Source organism: Callionymus lyra, chromosome 8 (assembly GCF_982586985.1).
Source record: "Callionymus lyra chromosome 8, fCalLyr1.hap1.1, whole genome shotgun sequence".
NCBI lineage: Eukaryota > Metazoa > Chordata > Actinopteri > Syngnathiformes > Callionymidae > Callionymus > Callionymus lyra.
This window is the reverse complement of record NC_141825.1, coordinates 27,874,517-27,891,655: the sequence shown is the minus strand read 5'-3', so window position 1 is coordinate 27,891,655 and position 17,139 is coordinate 27,874,517. Positions and strand designations below refer to the sequence as shown.

Sequence of the window (17,139 nt, the reverse complement as noted above, 5' to 3'; positions counted from 1 at the left end):
TGATTTTTGTTTAATACTGTACAAATAATTTAAAGTTTTTGTCGTTTTCTACCATCTTTACTCTCCAGTTGAACGTCAACTGTCTCTGAACGTAATGGTTTTAATCATGTTTGATATTTGATCTCTAAATAACGTATATTTATTGATTTATTTAAACATATATCCAAACATTCTTGACATAAATCCATGTATCAGTTGCATCAGCCACACGAGCGAGTTCATGTGGCGGGTCGTAGACGATTGACAGTTGTCTCAACCAATAGGCAAAGAGATCTCACGACTGACGATTGCATCAGCGCCAATGGGCGGCGCGTGTGGGCGTGTCTGGCGGCGCTGCGCCTTCCTTCTGTCTGTGCGGCGTGTGGAGCGTCGAGGTGCGTCTGGTTCTCTGTGAAGATCCGCGACTTCTGTGAGTATGTGGGTCCAGACCGGGGCTCCTGGGGTCCAGTAGTGTCGCTTCTCGTGGTATGTAAACGGGTTTGTTGTGCCTTGACTCGGAGGTGAAAGTCAGTCTCACGTCAAACTGTCGAACTGATGTTATGCTAGTGTTGCTAACACCGGTTAGCTTCACTATTTCATTCCAAACAACACTTTATTCTTTTTGTAAAATATAAGAGTTATTTTTTATATTTAGCAAAAAACTTATGTTGCACATTTATATTTTTTTGGTGACACAGTGTTGTATAAATAAGCAGATAATGGTCAATATTCCGTGCACCTTACAGGCTGTTGTTGTTGCAGTTTTCCATCCAAGTGTGTTGTTGTCAACCCAGAGTCTGTGTCTCCAGGACAGGGATGGAGTCTGTTTGCTTCATGGTCTTCTGGGAGATCCAGGCTCGGTGTGATTGTTTAAAACAACTTCCCTGCCTTTTAATTACTGATGAACACAAAACACTGACGTCAGACACTGTCTTTATTCAATGTTCCATTTAAACTGAGTTGAATTTTTAGTTTAGTTTGACTATTCTATAGATTTATGCCTTAAATTATCATTTGGTAAGTTCATAAAACATTAAACCCTTCTTGTCACTTATACTTGATGTCTACAAATAAAGACTTAAATTATAAAAAGATACTCAAAGTAGTCTCAGGTTAATCACCAGCTTTGTTTACGACTTGGAGTAAATTTATCCGTTCGTACAAAGTACGACATGTATTTTGATTTTGCTCATTAAAAAAGTGGGTGTATTCTCTCTTTAACATTTGAGGAGTGACTCTGTGCTGAAGAACAATTTATAAAACTGGATTCGTGAAAAATAACTATCGATTCACTTTTACTTCTTCAAAGAGCCGCAGACACCAAACTAGTGACATTCCAGAGTTGGTTTATGAGATGAGCTGAAGGGAAGTGGCTGCAGAAAGTAGCAGCATATATGTGAGGCCTGTTCAGACGTATACCTGCCACTGCGGGGGAAGAGGGTTGTGTTATAGAAGACTTGACTGCCTGGATATTAAGTAAATAATATTTATAGAGCGCTTTTCCAGACCATGGTGACAAAGCGCTTAAACAATCAAAACAATATTCAATAAAATATACACTTAAAAAGATAAATACAACACCGAGACAAACACAAGAGTCTCAGAGAATCAAAGAAAAGCTCAAATAAAAGTGTCCTGAGATGTTTCTTGAAGGAGTCAGTAGATCATCAAACACAGATGTTTCTTGAAGGAGTCAGTAGATCATCAAACACACATGTTTCTTGAAGGAGTCAGTAGATCATCAAACACAGATGTTTCTTGAAGGAGTCAGTAGATCATCAAACACAGATGTTTCTTGAAGGAGTCAGTAGATCATCAAACACAGAGATGTTTCTTGAAGGAGTCAGTAGATCATCAAACACAGATGTTTCTTGAAGGAGTCAGTAGATCATCAAACACAGATGTTTCTTGAAAGAGTCAGTAGATCATCAAACACAGATGTTTCTTGAAGGAGTCAGTAGATCATCAAACACAGATGTTTCTTGAAGGAGTCAGTAGATCATCAAACACAGATGTTACTTGAAGGAGTCAGTAGATCATCAAACACAGATGTTTCTTGAAGGAGTCAGTAGATCATCAAACACAGATGTTTCTTGAAGGAGTCAGTAGATCATCAAACACAATCAGTAGATTCTGATCCACAGACCTCAGAGCCCGAGCTGGGGTGTAAGTCTGGATCAGATCACTGATGGAAGGTCTGACCATGAATAGATCTCAAAGTAAGAACCAGAATTTTAAAATGATCCTGAAAGAAACTGGCAGCCAGTGAAGAGTTTGAAGGAGAAATGTGAGTTCTTCTACTAGAACTAGATTTTTATATTCTCACCTATCAAAGCTGATGCAGTGAAAAAGCACAATTAAATGTATCAAACATCCTTTTTTTTCGGCCTTGATTTTTTTATTTTATTTTATTTTTTATAGATCAGAACGAAAATGGACTCTTCATTGACTGCAAGTCAGATCCGTCAGAAGTTCATCGACTTCTTCCGCCGCTATGAGCACCAGTACGTCCACTCTTCAGCCGTCGTTCCATTGGACGACCCAACACTGCTGTTTGCCAATGCTGGCATGAACCAGGTACAGCCTCCACCATCTTTCACGAGCTTCATGGTCCTCAGACCGAATACCTCTTTTGTTTTTCATCTCAGTTCAAACCCATTTTCCTGAACACCATCGATCCGTCTCACCCGATGGCTCGCCTGCGCCGCGCTGCCAACACCCAAAAATGTATCCGCGCCGGCGGCAAACACAACGACCTGGACGACGTCGGGAAAGATGTTTATCATCACACCTTCTTCGAGATGCTGGGCTCCTGGTCCTTCGGGGACTACTTTAAGGTACTTTTGTGAGTTTCAATGTGTGAATGTGATCAATATTTTAGTTCTGTTCTGATCCAACTCAGGTGACACGGTTTTTACTAAAGTTTGTAAATCGTTGTTCAAATGTTAATGGAAAGTCATCATTTTGTTCGGGAAATAAAGCCTCATCTATTCATGATACTTCTTATAAAAATACGTCGATGAACTTGTAATGTGAAAAAACCTTGAATATATACAAGTGAAGAACTTTGTCCTCCTGCTCCTTTTCACTCGGGTGTGTCATGGCTGCAGAAACTTGCCTGTAAGATGGCTCTGGAGCTGCTGACGCAGGAGTTCGGTATCCCCATCGAGCGCCTGTACGTCACCTACTTCGGTGGGAATGACGAAGCAGGCCTGGAGGCCGACTTGGAGTGCAAACAAATCTGGATCGACCTCGGGTGAGTCATTGTAACCAATAACTAATTGTCTCTCAGATGGAAGATGTTTCAACCGTTGTGCCTCCATCACAGGATGGAAGAAGCTCGTATCTTGCCAGGAAGCATGAAGGATAACTTCTGGGAGATGGGCGACACGGGACCCTGCGGGCCCTGCAGCGAGATGCACTACGACCGGATCGGGGGGAGAGACGCGTCACACTTGGTGAACATGGACGATCCCAACGTGCTGGAGATCTGGAATCTGGTGTTCATCCAGTTCAACAGGTAAGTCGTGCAGATCAAAGCCGTGTCTCTCTTCAAACACCAGCAAGTTGAAAGAAAAACTTAATGTAGTTTATATATTCTAACGGATGAGTTTAAGTTTTGAATACATTAAAATATAAATATATTTTTTTGTGTTCTCTAGCAGCATAATACGACAAGATGGATGCTTTACGTAGTTCAAATTAAAAAAATATATATAAACAGAACAAAATTAAAGTAAAGAAAAGAAAAATAATACAACTTTAAAACAAAAGCTCAGTAAGATAAATGAATTTCTTGCTTTATTTAAACAAGTTGACGGTTGAAGCAGGTGTTGCTCAGTCAGTTTTTGCTGCCAAACCTGCTCCTTATGGCCTGGAGGGAGGCGGGTCTTGGGTTAGAAACAAATGAGTTTCCATGAGTACAGAGACCTCTCCGTTTGTCTAGGATGAGAATTTCACTTGCAGTTTAGGTTCGTCATCAAAGTAAATGATGACTAAAAACTCAAGAGCTCAGCACTAAAAATGTAAAAGTCAACATCTAAGATGGCTCTGGATCAATCATGATCAGGTGTTTCTCATGAACCTCTCCTCTACCTCAGGGAGTCTGAGACGGAGCTGAAGCCTCTCCCGAAGAAGAGCATCGACACAGGGATGGGTCTGGAGCGGCTGGTGTCGGTCCTGCAGAACAAGATGTCGAATTACGACACGGATCTCTTCGTCCCGTATTTCGATGCCATTCAGAAGGTAAGGAGAGAAAAACCTGTGGTTTCTTACGGAATCATCATGGAACTGTTGTGATCCAGGGAACCGGGGCGCGGCCGTACACCGGTAAAGTCGGGACGGAAGACGCCGACGGTGTAGACATGGCGTACCGAGTGCTGGCCGACCACGCTCGCACCATCACCATCGCACTCTCGGACGGGGGTCGACCCGACAACACTGGACGAGGGTGAGCTTTTAACCTACTCATTTATGGGTTATTGTGTCTATAATCAATAATCAATTAAAATAAATCCAGCTACGTGCTGCGGAGGATCCTGCGTCGTGCGGTTCGTTACTCTCATGAGAAGTTAGGAGCTCAGAGGGGCTTCTTCGCTTCCCTGGTGGACGTCGTGGTCACTTCCTTGGTAGGACTTTTTTTAATGTCTAAAAAAAAAAAGAACAATTTATGATTTTTCTGTTAGTTTAATAACGTGACGTCCTTCAAAATAAGATTCCAGATCTTAATCCAGATTTCGTATTTGATCTCACAGGGCGACGCCTTCCCAGAATTGAAAAAAGATCCAGATATGGTGAAGGATATCGTCAACGAAGAGGAGGCGCAGTTTCTCAAGACGCTCACCAGGGGGCGCCGTATCCTCGACAGGAAGATCATCAGTTTGGGAGATTGCAAGACCATCCCAGGTGAGAGGGAAACCAAGTGAAGCATGTTTTCTGAGAACGTGATGAAGGAGGCTGTAGGGTCGTGTGGCGGAGAAGATTTCTCAATCCATTCCTATGTCCAGGTGACACTGCTTGGCTTTTGTACGACACTTACGGTTTCCCTCTGGACCTGACCTCGCTCATCGCTGAGGAGAAAGGGATGCAGGTGGACTTGGGTTCATTTGAGGAGGAGAAAAAAGCTGCACAGGTACTTCAGGATGAAAGGGACAATAAGGATTCTATTTTTCCAATAATTAATGTTTGTAATTGAAAATCAATTCTCTCCTGTGATTCATAATTTTTGATTTTTCATCAATTATTTGATGTCAATGTGTTTGTAAATGGCTTCACCTGCTGTACACGGCTGGATATAGAAGAATATTTCTGCTTCTTATTGAACTCCTAATAAGACGAAAAAAACGCGATTTAAAAAAAAATGATATCCCGATGTTGACATGTTCAATATGCATATCGAAATGTCGACCAATCAGTGTCACGTTCTGTAAAGTTGTCAATTTGTACTTCTATGTCTCGTTGTTGTTTACGTCTCCGTCCGTCTGTGAACTGTGCGGCGCAGCTTGTTAGACTCGGTTGCTATGACGACGTGTCTTAGCTCAGTATATCCAGTGAAGTAATACTAACTTATGATCTAGTCAAACACTAGTGATCCAGTGAAGTAATACTAACTTATGATCTAGTCAAACACTAGTGATCCAGTGAAGTAATACTAACTTATGATCTAGTCAAACACTAGTGATCCAGTGAAGTAATACTAACTTATGATCTAGTCAAACACTAGTGATCCAGTGAAGTAATACTAACTTATGATCTAGTCAAACACTAGTGATCCAGTGAAGTAATACTAACTTATGATCTAGTCAAACACTAGTGATCCAGTGAAGTAATACTAACTTATGATCTAGTCAAACACTAGTGAGCCAGTGAAGTAATACTAACTTATGATCTAGTCAAACACTAGTGATCCAGTGAAGTAATACTAACTTATGATCTAGTCAAACACTAGTGATCCAGTGAAGTAATACTAACTTATGATCTAGTCAAACACTAGTGATCCAGTGAAGTAATACTAACTTATGATCTAGTCAAACACTAGTGATCCAGTGAAGTAATACTAACTTATGATCTAGTCAAACACTAGTGATCCAGTGAAGTAATACTAACTTATGATCTAGTCAAACACTAGTGATCCAGTCACTCGTCTCTTTCAACCTCCTTTGTTAAAGCAACATATTGTAAGAACTTTTCATCTCGTCTCAGTTGTTTTCTTATAAGATCGTGAACTTCCAAACAAACCTGTCCATCTTCACCGTATGCTAACGAGCTAAGTTGTTAGCATCATTTATAAAGTGTTATGTGTGCGTCTTCACCGTATGCTAACGAGCTAAGTTGTTAGCGTCATTTATAAAGTGTTATGTGTGCGTCTTCACCGTATGCTAACGAGCTAAGTTGTTAGCGTCATTTATAAAGTGTTATGTGTGCGTCTTCACCGTATGCTAACGAGCTAAGTTGTTAGCGTCATTTATAAAGTGTTATGTGTGCGTGTACAAGGATTTATTATTGATTTGGTGATATCACGACGCGCCGGCGGCTCCTCTCTGATGTCGCTCAGTTTCACTGGAAACCGATGCAAGTCCCGCGAGACTGAGCGTTAGAAGTGATATTTTTCTACCATCATGTCGACGGCGTGGAAATAAACAAAAGGGAAATATTGCATCGGTTTCCTTCTATAACCCCCGGACCTTCACTACAGTACTCGCTCCTGCATGCGGCTACATTTTTAGGTATTAGAAAAAATCGCATTAATATCAAGTATCGCACATATTCCCAGTATCATGCAGCTCTAACTCCTAACATTAATATACACTAACTAATGTCTCCTTGTGTGTAGTTGAAGTCACAGGGTAAGGGAGCCGGAGACGTGGACCACATCATGCTGGACATCTATGCCATCGAAGAACTGCGAAACAAAAACATCGCAGCCACTGACGACTCCCCGAAGTACAAGTACACGTCCGACGACAGCGGGACCTACGGTAACGCACCAGAGCACCTTTGGTTCAAACATCCGTGGTACAAGTGTCGTTTCTTTTATCTTCCGCGCCGCCAGAGTTTCACCAGACGTCCGCCACAGTCCTGGCCCTGCGACGCGAACGTGCCTTCTGTGAGGAGGTCACCACGGGTCAGGAGTGCGGCGTGCTGCTGGATCAGACGTCCTTCTACGCCGAGCAGGGCGGACAGACGTTCGACGAAGGATTCCTGGTCCGGGAGGACGACAACACAGATGATGTGAGTGGATATCTGTCCTTGGTCTTGAACAGTTGTCTTCAAGTTTCTATTAATTATTTTAACACTGATACAATTTAGAATTCACCGTTGAACACCTGAAAGTGTTAATAATAATGTTCCCCTGTTGTTTATAATCTTAACTTCTCATTTATTGTTAACTAACATTTATTTGTGTGTCACTTCTATTACTGTTTATCCCAAAAAAACCATAAACCCTTCACAGACCAGTCGCCAACAGCATTGACATACATTTCAAGTCCATACATGGAGTCCTTCAGCTCTTCAGCAGGAAGACAACATGTCAAGTGTTAAAACACGCTTCTGATCAAGAACTCCTGCAGGATTGAGTTAAAAAGTTCAAACTAAATAGAAAATGATGGACGTTATTTGCTTGAATATTTGTGTTAAAAACCCCACTGAACCCTTGGTATCTCAGGGTCCGGATGACCCGAAGACCCTTGTGTCATGATCCCTTGTGTTGTCTCTGGGTCGAAGTGAACGACCTCCACCATTGAATGTGTGTTTTTGGAAGCCAGGGAGGTCGTTCGGTTTTAGCTACTGCTTTAAGATCCATTACACAAGCATTAAATACACGAGGACTTCTTTATTTTAGTTTGTTTATTCATTTTATTCATAATAAAATCCAGTTTCTTTTGTTTCATTTAAATCGATTTTAAGACCTTAAACTGACACTAAAGTAACTACCAGATAAAAAGGACTAATATCCTTAATGATTGTCGTCCTCACAGGCTTAAATAAAAAAGGGTTTATTGATCGTTTCACTTTCCTGCAGCGGATGGAGTTCACGGTGAAGAACACGCAGGTCCGAGGAGGTTACGTTCTCCACGTGGGAACGGTCTACGGAACCCTGAAGGTCGGAGACAAGGTCATCTTGAACGTGGACGAGGTGAGTTCGTAACCTTCTGACGCGTCCAGATGTTGGTCGTGACCCACTTCTCTGCACGACCTCCGACCCCTGCAGGCTCGACGCAGACCCATCATGAGCAACCACACGGCCACACACATCCTCAACTTCGCCCTGAGGGGCGTGTTGGGCGAGGCGGATCAGAGGGGGTCCCTGGTGGCCCACGACCGCCTGCGCTTTGACTTCACCGCCAAAGGAGCCCTGAGCACCGGGGAGGTCCGGCGGACGGAGGAGATCGCCTGTGCCATGATCAGAGAAGCCAAGGTTCGTATAAATCCGGGTTTTTAACCTCATCGTGCAGTTTGTTCCAGTCGTTGAATAAAACTACCGTATTTTCAGGACTATAAATCGCAGTTTTCGTCATAGTTTGTCCGGGGGTGAGATTATACTCTGGAGCGACTTATGTGTGAAATTATTAACACATTATTAGCGGTAAATCATTTCACATGTTATTTTCACACTAAACCACCAGAGGGCGCTCTAGGCCTGTGTTGATCATTTCCACGTAGAAGAGGAAGCATCTTCTACCTCCGGAGTTAGTTAGTTGTTTAAAAGTGACACGAGGATGAAGAGTTATTTGGAGTTACACGGATGGTTTGGTAAACTAGTTAGTTATTGATGCTATAGTTCTCTGAATAACTCTTCATATGTTATGTTAACATACCAGGTTCTCACTTCATGTAACGTAACATTATTCTGTTGTTGCCTCTAGTTTTATTTTAACTTGTCTTTGAAGATCACATGTCTGTTTTTGGATTTTATCAAATCAATTTCCCCCAAAAATGCGACTTATACTCCAGTGCGACTTATATATGTTTTTCCTTCTTTATTATGCATTTTATGTCTGGAGCGACTTGTGCTCCGGAGACACTTATAGTCCGGAAAATACTGTAACCACAAAACCACTCCAGGTAGAAATGATAAATTGTTACTTTTGTTTTAAAGCACAAACCTCTTGTTGGGCTTCATGGTGTCGACGATCCAACATGTATGAAGATCTTTTATCACTGAATGTTTAACATTTAAAAGGTCATAAAGCTCTAAAAGCTGAGCCCAAAAGTGACTTTTAACCCCTAAATGAAAGTGTGTGAGAACTTCTGGGAACGTTCCTCACGACCTTCCGTCCGTCTCATCCTCCGTCTTCTGTCCTCCTGCAGCCGGTCTACGCCATGGACGCGCCTCTGGCCGGAGCCAAGGCCATCCAGGGTCTGCGCGCCGTCTTCGACGAGACCTACCCGGACCCCGTCAGAGTGGTCTCCATCGGGATCCCGGTCCAGGAGCTGCTGGACGACCCCACCAGCGCCGCCGGATCTCTGACCTCCATCGAGTTCTGCGGTGGAACGTGAGTGAAGAGTGACGTTGTTGGAGAAGATTTATCTGTGGAGGACGAATCATTCTGTTCGTCTGCAGTTCAGGGGCTGATGGGAAATATATAAAAGTTTGTTTTGTAGATCATTCATTAGTTTTCTTCCATTTTTGCAAAACATTTTTATTTCCCCACCATGGAGTGGGGAGGCAGCTCAGCAGTGTCTTAGCAGGGGCTCATTTAAGAGACTAGGGACACCCTGGAAAGATCGCCTATAGGCAGACAACCACTCAAGCAAATTCTTTGTGTTTTTTGGACACTGGGAGGAAACCGGAGTAAACCCACTGGAGTACAGGGAGAACCCTCACAAAAAAAGTTGGCTCTTGTTAAAGCTGGAATTGAACCCACAACCTACAGGCTGTGAGGCTAAACTATTGCGTAACGATGGAGCGGTTCTGGTCCGGGTCGAGTCACATGAGGTAATACAATTCAGGTCTCAGAGGTCGTGAAGGTCGACCTCCAGCGGTGGTCGTGGAGCAGCAGCAGATGATCTTCTTGAAGCTCCGAGAATAAATTAGAACCCGAGCAGCTCGTGAAGTTCTGCAGCAGAATCACGTGGTCGTGACCTTGAAGCGTCAGCGTCTCGAGTCAATGTTCTATGAATCCTTCTGACTCTTCTCACGGCGTCTGGTCCTCAGCCACCTGCAGAACTCTGGTCACGCGGCTCCGTTCGTCATCGTCTCAGAAGAAGCCATCGCTAAAGGCATCCGCAGGATCGTCGCTGTGACGGGAGCTGAAGCTCAGAAGGTCAGAGGAGCTTCATCACTACTTTATCTTTAAATATTCATGTTATTGTTATCATTATTCATGTTATTATTATCATTATTCATGTCATTATATCATTATTCATGTTGTTATTATCATTATTCATGTTATTATATCATTATTCATGTTATTATATCATTATTCATGTTATTATTATCATTATTCATGTTATTATTATCATTATTCATGTCATTATATCATTATTCATGTCATTATATCATTATTCATGTTGTTATTATCATTATTCATGTTATTATATCATTATTCATGTTATTATATCATTATTCATGTTATTATTATCATTATTCATGTTATTATTATCATTATTCATGTCATTATATCATTATTCATGTTATTATATCATTATTCATGTTATTATTATCATTATTCATGTTATTATTATCATTATTCATGTCATTATATCATTATTCATGTCATTATATCATTATTCATGTTGTTATTATCATTATTCATGTTATTATATCATTATTCATGTTATTGTTATCATTATTCATGTTATTATTATCATTAATATATATATAATATAATTAATTAATTTTTTTCTTTAAATTATATTGAAGCTTGTGTCTCTGGACTGATGTGTGTGTGTGTGTGTGTGTGCGCGTCCGTGTGTGTGTGTGTGTGTGTGTGTGTGTGTGTCTCCAGGCTCAAAGGAAGGCCGACGCTCTCCAACATTCTCTCTCAGCTCTCGGCCAGAAGGTTAAACAACAAAACGCTCCAAACAAAGACGTCCAGAAGGAAGTCGCTGACATGACAGAGGTGTGTGTGTGTGTGTTAGTGTGTGTTAGTGTGTGTGCTGATGTGTGTTATTGTGTGTGTGTTAGTGTGTGTGTGTGCTGCAGTGAGTCTGCTGTGTGTGTGTGTAATAGTGTGTGTGTGTGTGCTGCAGTGAGTCTGCAGTGTGTGTGTTAGTGTGTGTGTGTGTGCTGCAGTGAGTCTGCTGTGTGTTAGTGTGTGTGTGTGTTAGTGTGTGTGTGTGTAATAGTGTGTGTGTGTGTGCTGCAGTGAGTCTGCAGTGTGTGTGTTAGTGTGTGTGTGTGCTGCTGTGTGTTAGTGTGTGTGTGTGTGTTAGTGTGTGTGTGTGCTGCAGTGAGTCTGCTGTGTGTTAGTGTGTGTGTGTGTGTTAGTGTGTGTGTGTGTAATAGTGTGTGTGTGTGTGCTGCAGTGAGTCTGCAGTGTGTGTGTTAGTGTGTGTGTGTGCTGCAGTGAGTCTGCTGTGTGTTAGTGTGTTAGTGTGTGTGTTAGTGTGTGTGTGTGCTGCAGTGAGTCTGCTGTGTGTTAGTGTGTGTGTGTGTTAGTGTGTGTGTGTGCTGCAGTGAGTCTGCTGTGTGTAAGTGTGTGTGTGTGTGTGTGTGTGTGCTGCTGTGTGCTGCTGTGTGCTGCTGTGTGTTATTGTGTGTGTGTGCTGCAGTGAGTCTGCTGCTGTGTTAGTGCGTGTGTGTAAACGTGTGTTAAAATGTGTGTGTGTTAACGGGTCAGTGTTAACGTGTGTGTGTGTGTGTGTGTGTTAAGGGGTCAGTGTTAACGTGTGTTAACGTGTGTAAACATGTGTGTGTGCGGTAACGTGTGTTAACACGTGTGTGTGTATTTTAACATGTGTGTGTATGTTAACTTGTGTGTGTTTGTAGTCCATCGGCACCGCGGTCATCTCTCAGTGGAGGAAGGACGAGATGAGGGAGAGTCTGAAGAGCCTGAAGAAGGTCATGGACGACCTGGACCGGAGCTACAAGGCCGACATCCAGAAGCGAGTCCTGGAGAAGACCAAGGAGGTGATCGACAGCAGCCCCAACCAGCCGCTGCTGGTCATGGAGATGGAGACCGGGGCCTCGGCTAAGGTCAGAGGTCGCGGCGTGACCGACGATGAGATGTTCGTCAACCAGGATGGAACTGAAGCATCTGATTCTCTCTCAGGCGCTGAACGAGTCCTTGAAGCTGCTCAAGTCCAGCTCGCCTCAGACCGCGGCCATGCTCTTCACCGTGGACCCTGAAGCCGGGAAGATCATCTGCCTGTGTCAGGTCCCTCAGGTAAACCAGCCTCGGAGCCACGTTAGTCTCCTGAAGGTCATCATCTTCATCGAGGTCTCTGTGCTCCTGCAGGAAGCAGCCAAGCGAGGGCTGAAGGCCAGCGAGTGGGTCCAGGAGCTCTGCCCCCTGCTGGACGGCAAAGGCGGCGGCAAAGACATGTCGGCTCAGGCCACCGGCAGGAACACGCAGTGCGTGGAGAAAGCTCTCGCGCTCGCCAACGAGTTCGCGCAGATGAAGCTGGCAGATGTTTGAAGAAGAAGAAGAATTTAATTCTAACGACTAGGACGTCAATCACTTCCTGCTCCTGTAGTGACGATGGGTGACCACTAGAGGGTGCTGCTGAGCTCTCGTAACATTCATGTCTGTGTTAATCATGATATAGATGTTAAAACCTTCATATGTGATCATGTTTAAAACACACATTATTTTCTGTCAAGAAACCAACGTCTGCGTCTTTTTAACGTCGTCCTCGAGGCGAGTTCATGTTGCCGTCGCTCAAAATAAATGATTCACGTGGAATCTTGAAGTTTGTTTGTTTGTTTTCGACCTTAAGTTCTGCAGTAGATCCCAGAGGATCTCGTGGATCTTTGGTCCTAAAACAGTGACACGGTAACAGCATCTGGTTACGGGTCGAGTTTCAAGGTCTGAGAAAGTTAAAGTAGCTCTTAAGTCTTGGTGAAGAAGAAAATAACTATAATGTGTTTCATGTACGTCGTGATCCTTCAGGTGAACATGCTGTTGGTTTATCCTTCCAGTCTTGATGCAACATCTGCTTTAATTCAATGTTATTTCAAGTGTCTTATAAAGTTATCTCAAGACACTTTACAGTTGAAGTAAAACCATCAGCAGCAGCAGCTCTGGAGCCTGAAGCTCCGGGAGAGAAATAAAAAGTGTTTAAACAGGTGATGATGCAGAAAAGAAGGATCTTTAGAGCTCAGTGTCTAAAATAATCTGCTTTTAAAATGTAGAAATATCTTCAGTTCAGACATTTACAACAAACATTTACTGCTTGGTATGAAAACATTGATCTCGACATTTGTTCTCACTGTGATGGGATTCATTTTTTTCTTCTGGTGAACGTGATCATGTGACCTGACGGTGAGTAAGTACTGACTGCTGTAGAGACCACGACCCTTAAAGGGCAATTTAAGTGAAAACCCCTGAGTTTTGATCATAATCTCAGGTTCTACTTCATTTGGTGCTCGCCCTCTAACCGCTTGCAGCTGAACACCTCAAAGACCAAGGAGCTGGTCTTGGACTTCTGGAGGTCCAGGACAAAGTAAGTAAGTAATATTTATTTATATAGCGCTTTTCGAGACCAGGGTCACAAAGCGCTTAAACAATCAAAACAATACTCAAAAAAGTACATACTTTAAAGATCAAGATAAAACTGAGAACAACACAGGAGTTCCAGAAAATCAAGGAAAAGCCTGAACAAATAGAAACGTCTTAAGATGTTTCTTGAAGGAGTCAGTAGATCATCAAACACAGAGATGTTTCTTGAAGGAGTCAGTAGATCATCAAACACAGATGTTTCTTGAAGGAGTCAGTAGATCATCAAACACAGATGTTTCTTGAAGGAGTCAGTAGATCATCAAACACAGATGTTTCTTGAAGGAGTCAGTAGATCATCAAACACAGATGTTTCTTGAAGGAGTCAGTAGATCATCAAACACAGATTTTTCTTGAAGGAGTCAGTAGATCATCAAACACACATGTTTCTTGAAGGAGTCAGTAGATCATCAAACACAGATGTTTCTTGAAGGAGTCAGTAGATCATCAAACACAAAGAGAGAGAAGATCGTTCCAAAGCTTAGGAGCAACAGCCTGAAAAGATTTCTCTCCTCTGGTCCTGAACCGTGTGCGTGGAACCATCAGTAGATTCTGATCCACAGACCTCAGAGCCCGAGCTGGGGTGTAAGGCTGGATCAGATCACTGATGTAAGGAGGAGCAGCCACGTCCAGTGTCCATCAGAGGCGACGAGGTGGAGATAGTGGACAACTATAAGTACCTCGGTGTGTGGATGGACCTGGTCCTGCAACACAGACCATGTATATAAGAAGGTTCAGAGTAGAAGTACTTTCTGAGGAGGCTTCGATCATTTAACATCTGCAAGAAGCTCCTCTGCATGTTCTACCAGTCTGTGGTGGCCAGTGTCATGTTCTATGCTGTGGTGTGTTGGGGTGGAAATGTGTCCAAGAGGAGGTCAACAGGTCAACAGGTCAACAGGTCAACAGGTTGATCAGGAGGACTGGTTCTGTGGTTGGAATGAAGCTGGACTCACTGGTGACAGTTGCTGAGAGGAGATCATTGAACAAACTACTGTCCATCATCATGATGACATCATCCTCTGAACACTGTCATCAGTGAGCAGAGAAGCAGATGAAGCACGAATGCTCCTACCAGGTGCAACACTAATAGACTCAGGGACTCATTCATTCCTAGAGCTTCGGGGGCAGGAGTGGAGTGAAAGTATCTGGATGTTCTGTTCTATGTTAGTCTTTGTATCCTTTGTCTTTGTTGTTTTTCTTTGACCTATGTTCTTTGTCTTTATCTTTAGACTTAGATTGTATCATCTTCTCTTTATTTCTCTTTGTTCTTTTTCTTATTTTATTTTGATTGATTATTTATGAAAAATTGCTGTATTTTCTGTGGCTAATTGGAAAAAATGTATTTCCCGAACGAGACCTGCTGAGGATCAATAAAGTTCTACCTTACCTTACCTTATTGGTCTATCATCATCATCGAAGCGGTTAGAGGGCGAGCACCAAATGAAGTAGAACACACTTGCTTACTCTTGCTTAATCTCGGTGAACGAGAAGTTACAAGAGCGGATTATTATGATGTAATGTTGTTTCTTTATACAATGATTCCCTTGGAGGTGGAGACTTCCAGGATCACTTTAATCATTCAATTCTCTGTATTTCTTTCATGATAATAAACTTTAATCATCTTTTTTTGCTCAAATCTCGCCAATCACGGAAGTCACATCTCGATATCAACCAACCAGAAGCGACACAAGGCGGGTCTTCTTTTATTAGAGCATCACTTCTCACACCTGGAGACGACTGTCGTAACTTAAAGAACGTTCTGATGTCACTTGTTCTTCTCTCTCCTGTCATAGATGGATAGAACTTTATTGATCCCTCAGGAGGTCATGAGTTCTTGCATAACTTCGCAGTAAATTTCCAAAACGCCATTCATGAGGAAGTAAACCTTCAAATGAAGAAGTGGTGAAAACCTTGACGTTATTTGATCCATTTTGTATTGAGTCGCACGAGTGAGGCAGAGTTCTGTTGTGCCTCACCCACAGGTTTCTACCTGTATTTGATCGAATTCAGCCATTATTTCTGAATAAAACGTCAAAAATCTAGAGAATCATCTTTTATGTGCATCTTTAACACGGTTTAAAGTATTATTGTTTGTTCTTATCACGAAGACTCGTCACTGAACTTCAAGTCTTTCAAATCCAGAACCTAAGGCGACATGTGAGGCGACCTCTTGACCCTGTGTCGTGCTGCTTCAGATGAAGCTTTAGCATCGTTAAATGATTGTCTTTCTTCACGCTTACCTAACTGGGGTTTGAACCCATGACCTCCGACATCAGCGAGTTAACGGTGTCCGGTCTCATGTCAGCGAGCGTTTGTTGAACCTTCACAGCTCTCGTCATCAAACACACACTTTATATTTCATGAGGCTTTTATTTTTTGCACAGCAGGAGAACCAAAGACCACCGAGGCTCTCCTTAGAGACACTTAAACACAATCATTCCGACAGAACCTCAAACATGGTGCGAGCCACTGGCTGACCTTCAACAAGAGTCTGCTGACCTTCAACAAGAGTCTGTGACTCACTCTTCTCTGCTGCAGACCAGTGAAGCTGCTGGAGATCGAGGTTCACTCGCCGAGCAACAGCTGCTGTTTCCACGGCGATGGGTTTGTATCCGAGAGCAACGTTTGCTTCCAAATATCTGCCGTCGATGAATTCATGTGTAACTTTGTTTTTTTATTTTTCTTCACACAAGTCACGTGTGGAGGCTTTTTATTGATTTATTTTTAGAGAACATTGAAGCTTCTGAAGGTCATCGAGGAAAACCTTCTTGAAAACATTAGATCCTCAGAAGCTCAACTTAAACTGTTCGACTCTAAATCAACATATTTAACGTCAAACTCTGAACCAAACAAGTTCATGAGCAGCAGATCTTTCGTGAGTAAGGTAAGGTAAGGTAAGGTAAAACTTTATTGATGATGAGTGATGAGGGTCTAATGAAGGAGAAGATCATCCTGACCAGACCTGCACCACAGACCTTGAGATCCACCTCGGGGGCCACAGTTGGCCCCTTGAACACACTTTAAAAGGACCTACGGCTTGTATATCGTTGTTTTATATTCTTTCACGATACTTTACTGACGTCCGACTGAAACTGCATCGATTTGTTTAGAAAACAGAAAGAAATTTAAAATCTTTAAATCACATTTTATTGATTAATCATAATTCAACGATGGTTTATGTTTCATAAAAGTGAGTTTAAAAAGAAATGCATTCAAATAAAATCCTCTGCAGCTCCAGGAAGAATGAAATCCCGTGGAATCCTGGTGATGACTGAGGACGAGAGGATACAGTCCATCTACTCTTAAAGCTGTTTGGACAAAGACGTGTATTTTTGTTTTGTTTAAAAAGCAGTTCGTCAAGAGACACGAGGTCTTCAACACCAGTTAGTAGTAAAAATAATATAAAAACTGCTTCAGGTCAGAGGGTCGGAGACGGCGATTGCATTCGTTGGCTGAAGTACTGACAGGTGAAGCTGCAGGAGATCGAGGTTCACTC

The 17,139-nt window shown here is 42.5% G+C and overlaps 2 protein-coding genes across 2 annotated transcripts in view; one reads left to right on the top strand and one right to left on the bottom strand.

The window, feature by feature from the left end:
- The first annotated feature begins 305 nt into the window (after positions 1-305).
- On the top strand, positions 306-12,830 carry aars1 (alanyl-tRNA synthetase 1). Its single transcript, XM_087797077.1, has 20 exons — positions 306-409; positions 2,401-2,556; positions 2,628-2,816; positions 3,090-3,235; positions 3,308-3,499; positions 4,080-4,224; positions 4,284-4,429; positions 4,499-4,607; positions 4,734-4,884; positions 4,986-5,110; positions 6,812-6,956; positions 7,031-7,209; positions 8,003-8,116; positions 8,192-8,398; positions 9,292-9,476; positions 10,139-10,247; positions 10,932-11,045; positions 11,915-12,121; positions 12,198-12,311; positions 12,384-12,830. The coding sequence occupies exons 2-20, from the start codon at positions 2,413-2,415 to the stop codon at positions 12,561-12,563; spliced, it is 2,901 nt and encodes a 966-aa protein (XP_087653203.1). The 5' UTR covers positions 306-409; positions 2,401-2,412; the 3' UTR covers positions 12,564-12,830.
- A 3,190-nt stretch (positions 12,831-16,020) lies between these two features.
- Positions 16,021-17,139, bottom strand: part of st3gal2 (ST3 beta-galactoside alpha-2,3-sialyltransferase 2) — a 23,454-nt gene continuing 22,335 nt past the window's right edge. The window contains exon 8 of the mRNA XM_087798287.1: positions 16,021-17,139. This exon is cut by the window's right edge and continues 2,964 nt beyond it. The gene's annotated coding sequence lies outside the window, so the exon portion shown is untranslated.